General features: G+C 37.7%; 1 protein-coding gene across 1 annotated transcript in view; it reads left to right on the top strand.

Annotated features, from left to right (window-relative positions):
- srrm3 (serine/arginine repetitive matrix 3) overlaps positions 1-15,583 on the top strand; it is a 140,583-nt gene that overhangs the window by 101,683 nt on the left and 23,317 nt on the right. Inside the window, exons 4-10 of the mRNA XM_051667640.1 lie at positions 1,170-1,298; positions 1,471-1,548; positions 6,402-6,470; positions 10,016-10,051; positions 10,158-10,208; positions 10,509-10,616; positions 13,792-13,972. Of these exons, the coding sequence (XP_051523600.1) occupies positions 1,170-1,298; positions 1,471-1,548; positions 6,402-6,470; positions 10,016-10,051; positions 10,158-10,208; positions 10,509-10,616; positions 13,792-13,972 (652 nt within the window). The remainder of the gene's footprint in view (positions 1-1,169; positions 1,299-1,470; positions 1,549-6,401; positions 6,471-10,015; positions 10,052-10,157; positions 10,209-10,508; positions 10,617-13,791; positions 13,973-15,583) is intronic.

Raw genomic sequence — 15,583 nt, 5'->3', positions numbered from 1 at the left:
CAAAAAAAAAAAAAAAAAAAAAAAAGAAAAAAAAAGGAGGGTCAATTGTTTAGTATCATTGTAAAAAAAAAAAAAAAAATTCAAATGTTTTAATGATATAGATTATGATAAAATCTGAGACTCTCAGCCTAAGAAACTGCTGAAAAATCATACTTTTTCTTTTTCTTATTTTTCTGATTTCACATTATATATATATATATATATATATATATATATATATATCACTGGGTGTAAATAAGGTGGCTCAGAAAAACAGCTTTTGTTTTGTTCCCAATCATGTCATCTGTATATGTGAAAAAATGTATGTTGATACGACAAAGCATTAGTGTCCAAAAACATCTTAAAGTGTCCAAAAGCCTCACAAAACAAATACATCATAATAATTGTACATAAGAACTAATTACACATGCAAACACAACAATGACTAAAGGTATGCATAGCATGCAGACATGATTTTAGTAATGATATTTCACAGAATGAGTTTCATGTGGATTATCTAATGATCTATACATCTGATTATCTTGTGTGTGGACCCGTTTGAAAGATAATCACCTCCTCTAAGTAATGGTATGTGTTATATTTTATAAAAAGTGAAAATGTGGCATATAAGCAACACCAAAGTAATTGTCAAAGACATATACTTAGCTATTACTCGCTAATATTTACTCATTCATATTCTGTGAGTAAAACAAATAGGCTGGTTGTATTCTACTCTTTTTGAGCTTTCCAATAACATATGACACATGACTATTTGACGAGATTGATGTTTTTACTGATTGCAAAAATAAAATAAAAGGTTTAATGCAATTAAAAACATTTTTTTTTTTTTTTTATCAAAACAGAACACATCTGATTTGTCTGCATATTTCAACGCACTTGTTCAGTTTTGGTCATAATGCCTGCATGCATTGGAAAGTAGAGCTTCTAAACTTTCAAACAATACCTATTTTGTGTTGGTCAAGACTGTAGTTATTAATATTTTGAAAATATTTTTTTCTTGCGGATTGTCTTGAATAAACAACTATAGATATTAAAGAGATCTCATCTGTGATTTTTCTGTCCTACGAGCAGGACTGCAGTGTTGCAGAGTGATGCATATATAAACTCACTCTGGATTGCCACAGAAGTTTTATTCCATAAACTTTGACCTTTACCTCCTGCATACACAGGGTCAGGCTGCTTCCACACGGTGATGAAGATCATGTGGGAAATGTTGCATACACTGATGGCTATGAGGAAGACTGCAACTGGGATAGAGAATATTACAATCATGACTCAACCGCCTACGATGACTGCAGGTAAACAACACACAGATTGCCCTCTGAACGCAACACCTACCTAGATAATTACATGCATTTTCTTGGAGAAAGATGTGCTTACACGAAGTTCAGCAGGCAGCAGGAAGTTGTGTGAAGCTTGCATCACTATTCTCTTCTTTTCCCCTGCTCCATTTCATGTCCTCCACACTAGATCCAAGAGAAAATCCAGCAGTTCCCCCTCGCCTCGGCCAAAGAAGAGGAAAAAGAAGAAGGCAAGAAAGCACAATCGGTTTGTTTCTTCTTAAACTATCTGTTTTTTCTTCTCTTTAATTTTGGCAAACAGTTCTTGAGTTTTTAGTCTATCCCCATTTAAGTAGGTAGGAGCTGTACTTGCATGACTAAAAAATACTTTATCTGCTAGGATGATTTCACTGCATCTTTTTCCTTCTTTTGAGGAATCTTTGAAACAAATCATGTTAAAAACAGTATTTTTTAGGTTCGTTGCACGACTAGGCGAGACCATTGCCAATAAGGAGATTGGCTATCTTCCTTCTTTCTACTGACTCTAAATCAATCACTTGATTAATAAGAGCTTCGATTCAGTTTGAATTACCCACAGGCTGCGCTGTTTAATCGCAGCTGCTTGAGCGACAGATGTGTGATAGTGTTTTATGAAGTAGAAGCTCTTTTCTGTGTCTGCATTAAAAAGTACTGAGGAATAAATGAGGATTCATAGCACTGCCAGTTCTTGCATATTTACTCAAACAAAAAGAAGAAAAATTGCAAGAGAATTAGAAGCAGCACAAAAGCTGATTAGAGGCGATTCATTAGCCCCTTAAATTCTGGTGCATTTTTGGGCTGCCGCCTGCAGTTATTCACGCTGAAATTTAAGTCACACTTACTGTGGACTAATTGCAAAAAATGTGTCAAATTGTTTCAGAAATTCCCCCAAAGAAGAAAAAGACTCCAGTTATTCATAAATAATAAGGTGGGTGGTAACGTGCTACATTTACTCCATTACATTTACTTGAGTAACTTTTTGGGAAAAAATTTACTTTTAGAGTAGGTTTAAAAGTGGGTACTTTTTACTCTCACTCAAATAAATTTCTAATGATTTTTTTTTACTTTTACTTCTTTACAATGGGTGGCGTTACTGTCGTTACATTACATACAATTTTAATTAATGTGTAATTTATTGAGAGATTATTGAATGGGACTTTACGAGAGCGGAAGTTCACACAGCTGCGCGCGCTGAGCTGGTGTCACAGACTGTCACTCAATCACTGCAGCAGCATCAAACTCTTCAAAGTAAAACACTTTCTTCGTTCCACACAATGAAAAAAAGAATAGTTTCATCATGCAATGCCTTCATTTAACACCAAGACAAGCGGCTATTTCAAGATTAAAATCACAGCTCCAATTTAAGGCAGCAAACTGAGGTAAGTTTTGGCTCTAATCCTAACACGGGATTTCTGTGTAATGAGATGGTCATTTTCAGGGTGATAATGTAACTGGGCTCTTATGACATCAGTTTTTAAGTGTACATTTTTAAATCAGTGCAGCAATATATCAGTGCTCTTTGTCCCGTGTCCCACATGTAATAAGCAGTATTTACGCATTTACCCCGCACCCTCGCGGGGGTACTGGAAACTATCGCAGCTACTTCAGGCGGATTAACTGTATAAATCCATGTAAACATCCAAGTTAAGTGTAAATCACTGCCATTCACGTGATCAACAACTGGAGCGCGAACAGACAGTATTTCTGCGCGTGCACAGCGAGGTGCGCGGGGCGTGCGTGTGTGAGATGTGCGGGCGTGAGGCAATCGTATGGCGAAGAGAGTGGCTGTGTCCACATTCACTATTTCCTATATAGTGAATGGCAGTTAGTGCACTATATCTCAGCAGTAAGTGAACGAAATGAGTGAATTCGGACGTGAGTGTCGGAGCTCTGGGGCTGTCACAGATACAACGTCACATATGAAATTTTAAAATACTTGGGCCTTACTTGTTATTCTTATTAAATAATATATTAATGCAATAAATCTTCATTCTGTTTGTCATTTTTAATATATACTGTGTGTTAATATAAAAAGTAAACACATTTGATCAAATAAAGAGTATATTCTGCCTCTCTATATGTTATTATTTTATTTTATTATTTTAATCAAGTAATGATTTGTCAAAAAGTAATTTACTGCATTCAGCATGAAATAAAACATTGCAGGAGTGAAGAAAGCAGTAAACTCCCAGCTCGTACGTCTTTCCCGTGGTGGATTGTGGGATATTAACCATTGTCGAGTGTACATCAAATGTACACTTGAAATTAGAGTGCATTGTGGGTAAGAATGAGTGAACAAAAGTAAGGAACGAGTGGCTCACTCAGAATTCAGACACTCCTACAAAATAGTGGACACTCGAAATAGTGCATTATATAGTGGATAGGGGACGGTTTCAGACACAGTGAGTGTTTCCGCGATCGGAGTTGGTGCCCTACGTAGGCTGCGTACTCTGCATTTAGAGAGCGGCAGTGCTGCTGTACAGAACTAATGATTTAAATACTTATGACACTGAAAACTGTAACTACACCGAAATAAGAATACGCGCAGGACTTTAAAAACTATGAAATAGTGAAAGAAGGCATTGATAAAGCATGATCTTGCTTTGGTTTATATTTCAGCATTATATACATTATTATATCCTTGTGGTACATTTTCACATTTTCACTGTAATAATTACTAGAAATGTTTCCAAACCTCTCTTCTTATTGACAAATTCATCCAGATCTGACAAGAGCCCTTAAAGGGATAGTTCACCCAAAAATTAAAATTCTCATTATTTACTCACCCTCTTGCCACCCCAGATGTGTGTGACTTTCTTTCATCTGCTGAACCCAAATTAAGATTTTTAGAAGAATTTCTCAGCTCTGTAGGTCCATATAATGCAAGTGAATGAGTGGCAACATTTGAAAGCTAAACAAATCACTTAAGTCAGCATAAAAGTAATCCATAAGACTCCAGTGGTTAAATCAGTATCTTCAGAAGCGATGTGATAGGTGTGGATGTGAAACAGAGAAAATGATCACTTTCACATTCTTCTTGTGTTTTTGGTGATTCACATTCTTCTCTGCATATCGCCCCTGCTGTCAAGCAAAATATGACAAATATTGATCTGTTTCTCACCCACACCTATCATATCACTTCTGAATACGTGGTTTTAACCACTGGAGTCTTATGGATTACTTTTATGCTGCCTTTATGTGCTTTTTTGGAGCATCAAACTTTTGGCCTACAGAGCTAAAATATTCTTTTAAAAATCTTAATTTGTGTTCTGCAGAAGAAAGGAAGTAATACACATCTGGGATAGCATGAGGGTGAGTAAATGATGAGAGAATTTTCATTATTGGGTGAACTATCTCTTTAAAGTGATAGCTCAGCCATAATTTAATATTCTGTCATCATTTCTCTACCCTCATGTTGTTCCAAACCAGTGTGATGCTTTGTATTATGTGGAACACAAAATATGTTAGACAGAATGTTAGGGACTGACAGTCTCAGTCACCATTCACTTTCAAAATATATATATATATAAAAAACATTCACTGAAAGTAAATAGTGACTCAGGCAAACATTCTCTCTAATATCTCCTTATTGTGTTGCATGGAAGAAAGAAAGTCATACGGGTTTGGAACAACATGATGGTGAATGATGACAGAATTTCCATTAATAATAATAATTCTGTAGTACATGTTCAGTGTGTATTATGCAATGGAATATTGGGGAGTTGACGTCCATTATGTCATTTGTGAAAGTAACGAGTTACTCATTACTTGAGTACTCTTTTAATTGGATACTTTCTTGCTCTTACTCAAGTATTATTTATGTTAGTACTTTTACTTCTACTTGAGTAATTATTTTTTTGAAGTAACTGTACTTTTACTTGAGTACAGTTTTTGGCTACTCTACCCACCTCTGCTTATGATAAACAGAAAACTTTTTGTTGTTGTTCTAACTTTATAAACATGTAATTCTGGTTCTGTTCACTCTACCTCACTTTGAAAAGTCTAATTTAATTCCACTAGATGGCAGCAAGCACTAGAACAAATGACTTTTTCTCTATCACTTTCCATCACAATATACAGATCTGAAATGTAGGTGGCGCTCTAACTCATTTTAGCCCTCACATATGTGTTCGTCCATAGACATTCAGTCTAATTTTCAGTTCATGCACAACCCTCGTTGTTTCATTGGATATATCGGCCTCTGAGTGGCTACAAGCTCAATCTAGGATTCATTAGAAAGCTGAGATCCTCCCCTTTGCGATGATGTATAACAACAAAAATATATCATAAATATATGTAACAAATATATTTCTGATGATTTGTTTAACATACTTTTCCTGCTGGACTGCATATTTTGTTCTGGACATCTAAGGTATAAAATTGGATTATTCAGCCAAGCAAGCTCACAGACAAGTAAAAAATGGCAAATGTTTTTAGAAAACTGCCTAACATAAGAACAGATATAACGTTTTTTGATACTTGGGACTCACAGCAGAAGTTATCGGATCATAAAAGAGACGTTTGTATTTGATGACTTACAGAAATCATATTTCACATTGTAATTGATTTGAAAATCTTTCGAACTTTGGTGTTAGGGCAACAAAATAAACTGTACAGTCACATTCCTGAGAATGAGTGCCTTCATTTAATATATAACTCGTCCATTTAATTGCTATGTGAAGGACTTTTATTTTTTTATGAATATTTCTTCCCCAATAACTCTAGGGGGCGCTAATTTGCGACACAAATGTTTTCAGGCCTTATTTTGTTATTTTAAGTAACGTAAATTCAAAAGTGTTGGTATTTTCTGAAAAAAACAGATTCTAAGCTTTCAAATGATACCTGATATGCCTGACCTATATAAATTATATGGGGACTTTAACGTTTTAAGTGTAAACTTTTTTCCCAATATAGCACCCCCCTTTAGAGTTTAAGGGGTTAAAGAGAGTGTGTGTTTTTGTTGCAATGTGTCAAGCAAAAAACTAAAACAGAAAAACAAAATAACTAAATCAAAATTTGTTTGTGAAGTTTGTATGAGTAATTTCATCATCAGTATTGATGTTGTCTTTGTGTGACCAACAGTGCTGAGAGTCCGTCTACAACCCGCAGAGACAAGAGGAAGAAAAGCAGCAAGAAACACAAAAGAGACAGGTGTGTGTGTGTCTTATAATCTCCTTCAGAATATAATATGTGCACTGTTTACAAAATGTTCTGTGTGCATGAAATACAATCATGGCCTACCAGGGATGCACCGGTACAAAATGTGTGTGCAGATACCAATATCCAGTTATTTAGAACAACATGTGCTTATACCAATAGTTTGATGGTGCTGCTTTTTTATGCTACCTTGTTTCAATTCACTGAGAATTAATTACACAACTTGGAAAGACTTTCCAAAGACTTTCTCTACATGTCTCTGCATGTCTTTTACGTTTCAGAGTAACTGGACTCAATTATAAAAAAAACACTGAAACAAAAAAGCACATTATACTCATAGTATAAACAGAATCCTGAATAGCCTCCCGTCAGGCTCAGGTAAAATTGGTAAGATATCTTAATTTTTTAAATGTTCTTAACTCACATGTACTGCTCATAGGCGTTGTAAGACCCTATTTAAGTGGTTTTTAGCCCCGCAAATCTGTGATCGCTCATTGTGAGCTCTTGTTTGCAGTGCAAAACTGCTTTGGTGACTTTTCTTGCCTGCGAGCCAATAGCATTCAAGTGTGAGCTGTGAAGGAGCATATCATTGGTGTGACCCACTTAGTGACTCGCTCTTACCCTTGCTCTTCACTAAATGAGCGAGGATCAGGATCTGTTTTTTTGGGGGGGGATTTTGGAATGCCCAATTCCCAGTGCGCTTTTAAGTCCTTGTGGTCACGTAGTGATTCGCCTCAATCTGGGTGGCGGAGGATGAATCCCAGTTGCCTCGGCGTCTGAGACCATCAACCCGCGCATCTTATCACGTGGCTTGTTGAGTGCATCGCCACGGAGACATAGCGTGTGTGGAGGCTTCACGCCATCCACCGCGGCATCCGCACTCAACTCACCACGCGCCCCATCGAGAACGAACCACATTATAGGGACCACGAGGAGGTTACCCCATGCGACTCTACCCTCCCTAGCAACCGGGCCAATTTGGTTGCTTAGGAGACCTGGCTGGAGTCACTCAGCACGCCCTGGGATTCGAACTAGCAAACTAGCGAACTCTAGGGGTGGTAGCCAGCGTCTTTTACCACTGAGCTATCCAGGCCCCAAGGATCAGGATCTGTTGACCGACTGAAGGAGAGGAGGAGGCATGTCGTTTGTTTACTTCTGTAATCCCGTTCAACATTACAATGACATCAGGACGTACATAATTGAATTATTATACATAAATGCAAATATTTCTGTCTTTTTGTTTAGTTATGCACAGCAGTTAACAAAATAATATTTAGCCTATGCTTTGTTGTCATTTGTGTGGAAAACGCTTTGTAACGGGGTTCTTACGATGGGCAATGAGGAGGTGGGATCCGGCAGAACAGTCAATACAACTTCAATGACAAAGAAACTGAAACATAACATAAAACACACAGACACGTACACACACAGTGGCCACGTGTGTCTCTCTCTCTCTCTCTCGAACTGGTGCCTCCTGCTCGTCTTTATCTCCCTCCCGGCTAATTAGGAGAATTCAACGCCCTCCTCCTCGTCACACTCCTCCACCGCCCTTCCTGGAGGGGAGGTGTTGCCCTTCCGGCCGGCCGGCCTTCTGCCGGCAGGTCTTCCTCGCCTCTCTGGAGCCCTGGGAGAGACGATGGGAGGGAGAGGGGAGAGGGAAAGAGTGAGGGGGAGGGACAGAGAGAGAGCGGAGAGAGAGAGAGAAAAAAACTTGCTTGCTGGTCCCCGGACATGCGTCGCCTGGTCCTCAGCCACTCCTCCGCCCTCTGGCGGACGATAGTCGCTCCTCCCCTGGCAGACGGCAGTGAGTCCTCCGACCCCTGGTGGATGGTCACGGCTCCTCCGCTTCCTGGCGGACAGCAGCGGTTTCTCTGACTCCCGGTGGCCGGCATCGACTACTCCGTCCCCTAGCGGATGGCCATGGCTCCTCCGCTTCGCGGCGGATGGCAGCGGTGAGAACTCCACGACAGCGCATCCCTCCTCCTTCCCGGGTTTCGGCACCAGTGTAATGGTGTTCTTACGTTGGGCAAGGAGGAGGTGGGAACCAGCAGATCAGTCAACATAACTTTAATGACATAAAGAAACTGAAAAATAACATAAAACAGACACACACACAGCGGCCGCATGTGTCTCTCTCTCTCTCGAACTGGTGTCTCCGGCTTGTCTTTATCCCCCTCCCGGCTGATTAAGACAGTTCAGTGCCGGGCGTGCATCCTCACGGCCCGGCCACACCCTCCTCATCATCACATGCTTATGATGCTTAAACACTGCTAAATTATCTTTGTAGATGTGTAGATATGCAAATGTAATAAAGTATACTGTAATTAGACTTGTTTCAGTCGTGAACGACTCTGTGCTTAATAGTGGTTTAATAACTCAAAACACATAAAATAAATTAATTTGATGCCACCTACTGGTTAAGGTGTGATTTACAAAAATTGCCAATGAACTAATCAGTGAACAAAACTGAATGACATCATCTAGAGTTAATTCACTCCAATAAATAACTGTGACATTTATTGTAGTAATAGGTTTTTGTGGTGTTTGATGTAACTTTAAACTATAGAAGTTGTGAAATGATTAATTAATGTCCTATATTTTTTGTTAATATACTGTTTGGAGAACAAAAAGGAATGATTAGGACAGATGAAACATGTTGCCAATAAATAGACAGTTACACTAATAAATGGTTTGTCTTTATTCTTCAAGCGATTTTGGTTATTTTTATAACTTTATATTATAGAAAGTAAAAATATTTTGAATTAATATTAGCTGGCTAGCTTTAATGATGAAACACAGATACAAAAAAAATGGAATACTTTAAATGTGCACTTCTTATACTGCAGTATACAACCAGAGCACACTGGGAGGAATACTATGAAAGCGCGACCTCTGAGCAGTACGGTTCTACTCTGGGATCTGTTCGGGATGCATGTTAGTAGATCTCGTGATCATAGTGTAGCCAGTGACATATGATGCATATTCCTATAAGTCTGTGTAATCTTCACATGTAGCGTGTCTTTGAACATACTCCAATCAGTGAGATCAAAACCATCCCGCAGGGGTGAGCGCCTTCTCTCCGGACACGCTTTGATGTTCTGATGACCCAGTTTCCCCATTTCTACCACGGTGGGTGTGCAGGATTAAAGGAACAGTTCACCCAAATGTAGTTCCAAACCTGTTTGACTTACATTTTTCTGTAGAATGCAAAATATGTTAGGCAGAATAGCAGTCTCAGTCACCATTCACTTGCATTGCATCTCTTTTCCAAACTATAAAAGTGAATGGTGATTGGAATTGAGCAATTGAGCATTTTGCCTAACATCTCCTTTTGTTTTTCACTGAAGAAAGAATGTCGTACAGGTTTGGAACTACATAAAAGTAATCCTTACAACTCCAGTGGTTAAATCCATGTCTTCAGAAGCAATATGATAGGTGTGGGCGAAAAACGGTTATGATTAGATGTAAACTGCCTCAATTATTGGTGTGGATCTGATGGACACAATCAAATATCTAACCCAACATTCCCTCTGTGTCAGGTCCACATCTGGTGCTAGGAGGAAGCGGAGACACAGGTAAACACTGAGCTGATCTTAGATTTGTTTGATTTCACAGTTTGAAACTCTGCTGGACTCCATCCGTACAAATCATCTATTGTTTCTTTTTATCTAAACCTTTCAGATCTGGGAGCCCCCAAAATAAACACAAAGACAAGAACAAACAGAAAAAGAGGTGAGTGATGTTTGTTCTGTTATTTACTGTTCTAAAATGATCAAATATTCAGGATTAGGGGTCATAATGGCATGGCCTGTGTTTTGCATGGGCAAGTTCACATTTCACTCTGAAGAATTATAATCGTTAAAGAACAATAATCATCTCAAATTGTTGTCAGAGCAAATATTTACACCCCTATAAATTGTAAGGAAAAGCGATTTCTGTATATGCATGGATTGTTTTTGAGAGTAAATGAATTTGAAGTGAATACTTAATGTAAGAATGCTAAATTGATGTGTATATGTGTATTTCCTGCAGGTCATCTGTGGATTCTCCTAGCAGAGTTTCTCAGCACAGAGGAAGCTGTTGTAGTTCTCGCAGTGGATCGGTTTCATCCACAGCCAGCATCTCCAAGTCACCCAACAGGTGAGATATCTCTATTTCACAGGACAACCCCTTATAAACATTTATACCATGGGGCTGTTGAATGCTATATTCTGATTGGTTGATGAACGTTCTAAGGTGTGCAGTTATTTTTCAGTAAACGCACAGCTATGAAGTAGTCCTGGGTCTTGACCGCATAATGACTCTATATCACTTCGGCAAACTATTTCAGTTATTTCATAGAGTCGTACAGGCTACCACAGCAAAATAACCTACTAAAATAAAGACGCTTGACTACACCGTGCATCTGGATAAATGCCAGGTTATAACACTCTTCTCCACAGTTTAATCATTATTTGATGAATTACTGCTGATATGATCGATAGAAAATATACACAAACATCTCTTTCAAATAAAATAAATTTTACCGCCTGCCATTTGGCAGTAATGGCGCAATGTAAATTGCCCGGGGCAAAATAAAAAAAGGTTTTGTTAATGAATCGCAATCTATAATGAGCCTAATTTACATTGAATGGAGGAGTGTTTTCCGGAAAAGAATGCCAATGATTTAATTTAAATACTCAAGGCACGGTGCAATTTCAGCTCTGATTGCACGATTGCGGGTGGTTAGTGAATAAGACATGTTTTTTGCGCTGAAATACCACACACAAAAGTGGGCACAACTGTTTAGTGAATTCACCCCTAAATATTGTATATGTTGCTTCTTAGGTAAATGCAAATTGTTTTAAGGATTGTTAGATCTTTTTAAATGGAAAACAAGACAAAAACACTATATACTAATAGGATTTTTCTGCAGTGAATTTTTTACTGAATTAAACTTCAAGTATTTCTCAAGTATCTCAAATCCTCAAGTATTTATCCTGTTATTCAGTGAGGTATTTTTAAAAGATGCTTTCATCCTCTTTTCTTTATTTTTAGTAAGCACGTGATTAATACAACCTTTTAACTCGAGGCACTAGCTGAATTGTTGGTTAAGAGCTAATGATTAATCATTGCAATAATCGCCAGAGTAGTCGATTAATTGTTCTAATAATCGTTTGATTAGTCGATTATCAAAATAATCATTAGTTGCATGATCATGCTACAGTGAAGTGTATTTAAACTACTTGCTTCGCAATTTCAAGCAATGTTTCTGACAAACATACCTGATGAGAGCTGCAGGGGACGCAGGTAATCACACACACCCGAGCTCTATCTCTCTCTCTCTCTATCTCTCTCTCTCTCTCTCTCTCTCTCTCTCTCTCTCTCTCTCTCTCTCTCTCTCACACACACACACACACACACACACACACATGCATACACACAAATGCACACACACTACCTTGCTACTCCAATAAGTGCTTAAAGGATTAGTTCGCCCATCAATTCAGTCATTGTTTACTCACCCCTGTGTTGTTATAACCCTGTATGACGTTCTTCCTTTTTCTTAACACAAAGGGAGAACTTGTGAAAAAATGTTGTGCTCAGTGATCTCATACAGTGGCAGTTTATGGTGACCACATCTTCAAGCTTCATAAGAACACAAAAGTATAATTCAGAAGTCTAATAAATTATTCCATGAGACTCATGATTGTTATGAAAGCATACAACAAGGTTTGGTGAGAAACAAACCGAAATCTAATGTATTATTTAGTGAAAATGTTCACTGACCTTTGATCACCTGTGCACGTTCATGATAGGGCATGAGAGCAACACTTCATGCAGCCTCCTTGTGACATTGGGGCGTTCAAGCGAAAACTCATTTCTTTATCTAAAAACAGGTCCTCCACAGCGATAGCGACAACTGAACACAACACAGCTGCACACAAAACAGAGAACAGAACTTACTAAACATGTCTGAAGAGTTTGTAGTCAAAGAATTGATGCATTTCTATGCCCAGCCTTATTTTTACTCAGTACTCAGAAGTCAAACAGAAGCATATAGGAGGCGACAGGCATCCACAGTCACACCGTGTCCTAAACCGACGGCAAACGACACGCAATAAAAGGTATATTTTCTATGGTAATCAGAGTTTTTATCCTAACCAGCAGTGACGAGCGACGGTATATTCTATCGATCACTTGTTGTCTATTTTCATATCTGTCCACTGTGAACTGGCACCGGTCCAAAAACGTGAAAAAAATAAATAAGGCTAGGCATAGAAATGCATCAATTCTTTGACTACAAACTCTTCAGACATGTTTAGTAAGTTCTTTGTGTTCTATTGTCACTATTGCTTGGCGGACCTGTTTTTAGATAAAGAAACGTAATGTACGTTTTACTTGAACGCCCCTATGTCGCGAGGAGGCTGCATGAAGTGTTGCTTTCGTGCCCTATCATGAACACACACAGGAGATCAACGGTCAGTGAACATTTTCACTAAATAATACTTTAGATTTCAGTTTGTTTCTCACTAAATCTTATCGTATGCTTTCATAACAATCATGAGTCTCATGGAATAATTTATTAGACTTCTGAATTATACTTTTGTGTTCTTTTGAAGCTTGAAGAGGTGGTCACCATAAACTGGCATTGTATGACATCACTGAGCAGAACATTTTTTCACAAGTTCTCCCTTTGTGTTAAGAAGAAGAAAGAAAGTCATATACGGTTACAACAACACAGGGGTGAGTAAACTGAACTGAAAATGACTGAATTTTCATTTTTGGGTGAACTATCCCTTTAAAAGCAGCCCAAGCCTGTGTTACTAGTTCAATAATGACACTTCCCAACTAGCAACAAAGGCTTTATCAAAAAAAAAAAAGAAAAAAAAAAGATGCTTAATCTGTGGCATAAGAAAGTAGTTAAAGTCACAGGACAGTTTTCAGGATGAAAACCTGAAAATGTCTTTAAATAAAATCTTGAAACATGTCTTGAGGTGTGGTAACCGTGGTACAAGCGGAATAATTGACTCATGGCCACATTACCACCTCAGGATGTGCATTATTTTTCAATAATTCAACGGTCCATCGTCAATTATTCCTTACTTATAAGGCCATTTTATCTTTTGCACTTTTTTCTTATGGACTAATTTAATAATGGCTGACTGCAAATATTGCTTTTCTTCAATGGCATTGGTAACTTAAAAAAGCTTTTTGCATGATGCAGCATAAATCCAAGACAACACCGGCTAGTGCAGCATAAACAAAACATCGCAGAGTGTTCCTTTTATTTATTATGGTTTTATCAAATTGAATCTTGAATCTCTCAATCCAGATCGAATGTGAAGTGCAGTAACGACAGGCATAAACAGGGAGGAATTCGCTCCAGTCACAGCCCTCTGCCGTCCCCCAGCACTGACCAGCCAATCACGTGGCAGAATGGGAACTACAGCGCACGCGTCCGCAACGGCAAAGATTCCGGAGTCAAAAACACAGACTGGAATAAAGCCAACGATGTATGTATTCTCCTCTAATTTACATCCATCTGTTCTCCGTCGTCTACACTAAATAATCTCTCTCTCACACACACATGCACACACAATAATTCTACTCCCTTTATTTCAGTCATATGTGTGTGAGCTGACTCTATATATCTCTTTACACTCTTTGGCTCCATATTGTACATTTTTCTGTTTTCAAGTCATGTTTGTGTTTGTTTGGAAAGGTGTTTTAATCAAGGCAGATGTCCATCATTTTCCTTCTGTAATCAAGTCATGCTTTATTTCATTTACGAGCCATTTTGACTTTTTCAGTTCTAAAAATTGAATGAATGAAAGCGTTGACGGGATCTGTTAAAAAAAATAATAATTTCAGTGGAAACTAAACATTGTGGAACCATTTGTTGACTTTGTGAAGAAGTGTTTTATTGTTAACATGAGACTTTAAAGGTGTTAATAGGCAGATACAAACTATTGATTTCTATCAAGAAAGAATCTATTGGCAAATATTCTATTGATGTGTTATATACCTGTAAGTTCTGTATAAATATCTGTTTTTTAAGGGTTGATCAAAATTGCTGCCACAATCAGGTAAATTAGAGAGAAAGCACTATAATATTTTTAAAAGATGCAGGAATTAACCTCCACCGTCCCCATTCTGCTCATCTCATACTAAGCCATATAAATCAAAACTATTGTTTGTTTGCATATTTTTCGTTTATATATTCAATTATATATGTAAAGGCGTTGAATGTCATAGTTTATGGAAGGATATAACAGACTAAATTAAATAGATAAATATATCATGAAATAATTAAATACATCAGGAAATGTTGCAATCAATATATATATATATATATATATATATATATACTGTAAAAATATAGGCATAAATAAGGGATGAAATGTATCTATTTATTTAAAGGTGCTGTAAGCAATTTCAGCCAGCCTACTTCCATGACACTGAGCCATTGAATTAGCCACGCCCCTCTTTCCAAATCCCTGCACTCCAAAGATAACAAATTAGCTTTATTGAGAACAACATCATGCAGAAACGTTTGTTAAAAACAACAGCAGCAAAATAGCACCCTCTACTGACAACTGTTATGAACAACATGTCTTAAAAATGGCATTAAGCCTCAATAATTTGCTGCAGCTACAATACTATGAGAATGGGCAAAATGATTGACAGGTCGAAAGCGTCATTGTCTGCGGTTCGCAAACACAGAAACTAGAGCTGTCACAGAGACCGGTGAGATATCTAATTTCTTTATTATCTTTCAGGGAGTAGGAAAATTTTTTGCATACCTTTCCTTGAAAAAATCACTTACAGCAACTTTAAGGGTGTAAAATGAAAAAAAAAAAAAAAAAAAAAAAGAAACTATGTGAAATATGACAATAAATATGCCTTGAAATAAAATAGACATGAAATACGGCCTAAAATGAAATATTATGGACAGCGTTAAATAAAATAAATACACTGGCGGCCAAAAGTTTGGAATAATGTACAGATTTTGCTGTTTCAGAAGGAAATTGGTACTTTAATTCAACAAAGTGGCATTCAACTGATCACAAAGTATAGTCAGGACATTACTGATGTAAAAAACAGCACCATCACTATTTGAAAAA

Source organism: Myxocyprinus asiaticus, chromosome 3, assembly GCF_019703515.2.
Source record: "Myxocyprinus asiaticus isolate MX2 ecotype Aquarium Trade chromosome 3, UBuf_Myxa_2, whole genome shotgun sequence".
Taxonomy (NCBI): domain Eukaryota; kingdom Metazoa; phylum Chordata; class Actinopteri; order Cypriniformes; family Catostomidae; genus Myxocyprinus; species Myxocyprinus asiaticus.
Note: the sequence above shows the minus strand (reverse complement) of the source record. Positions and strands in the feature narration are given on the sequence as shown.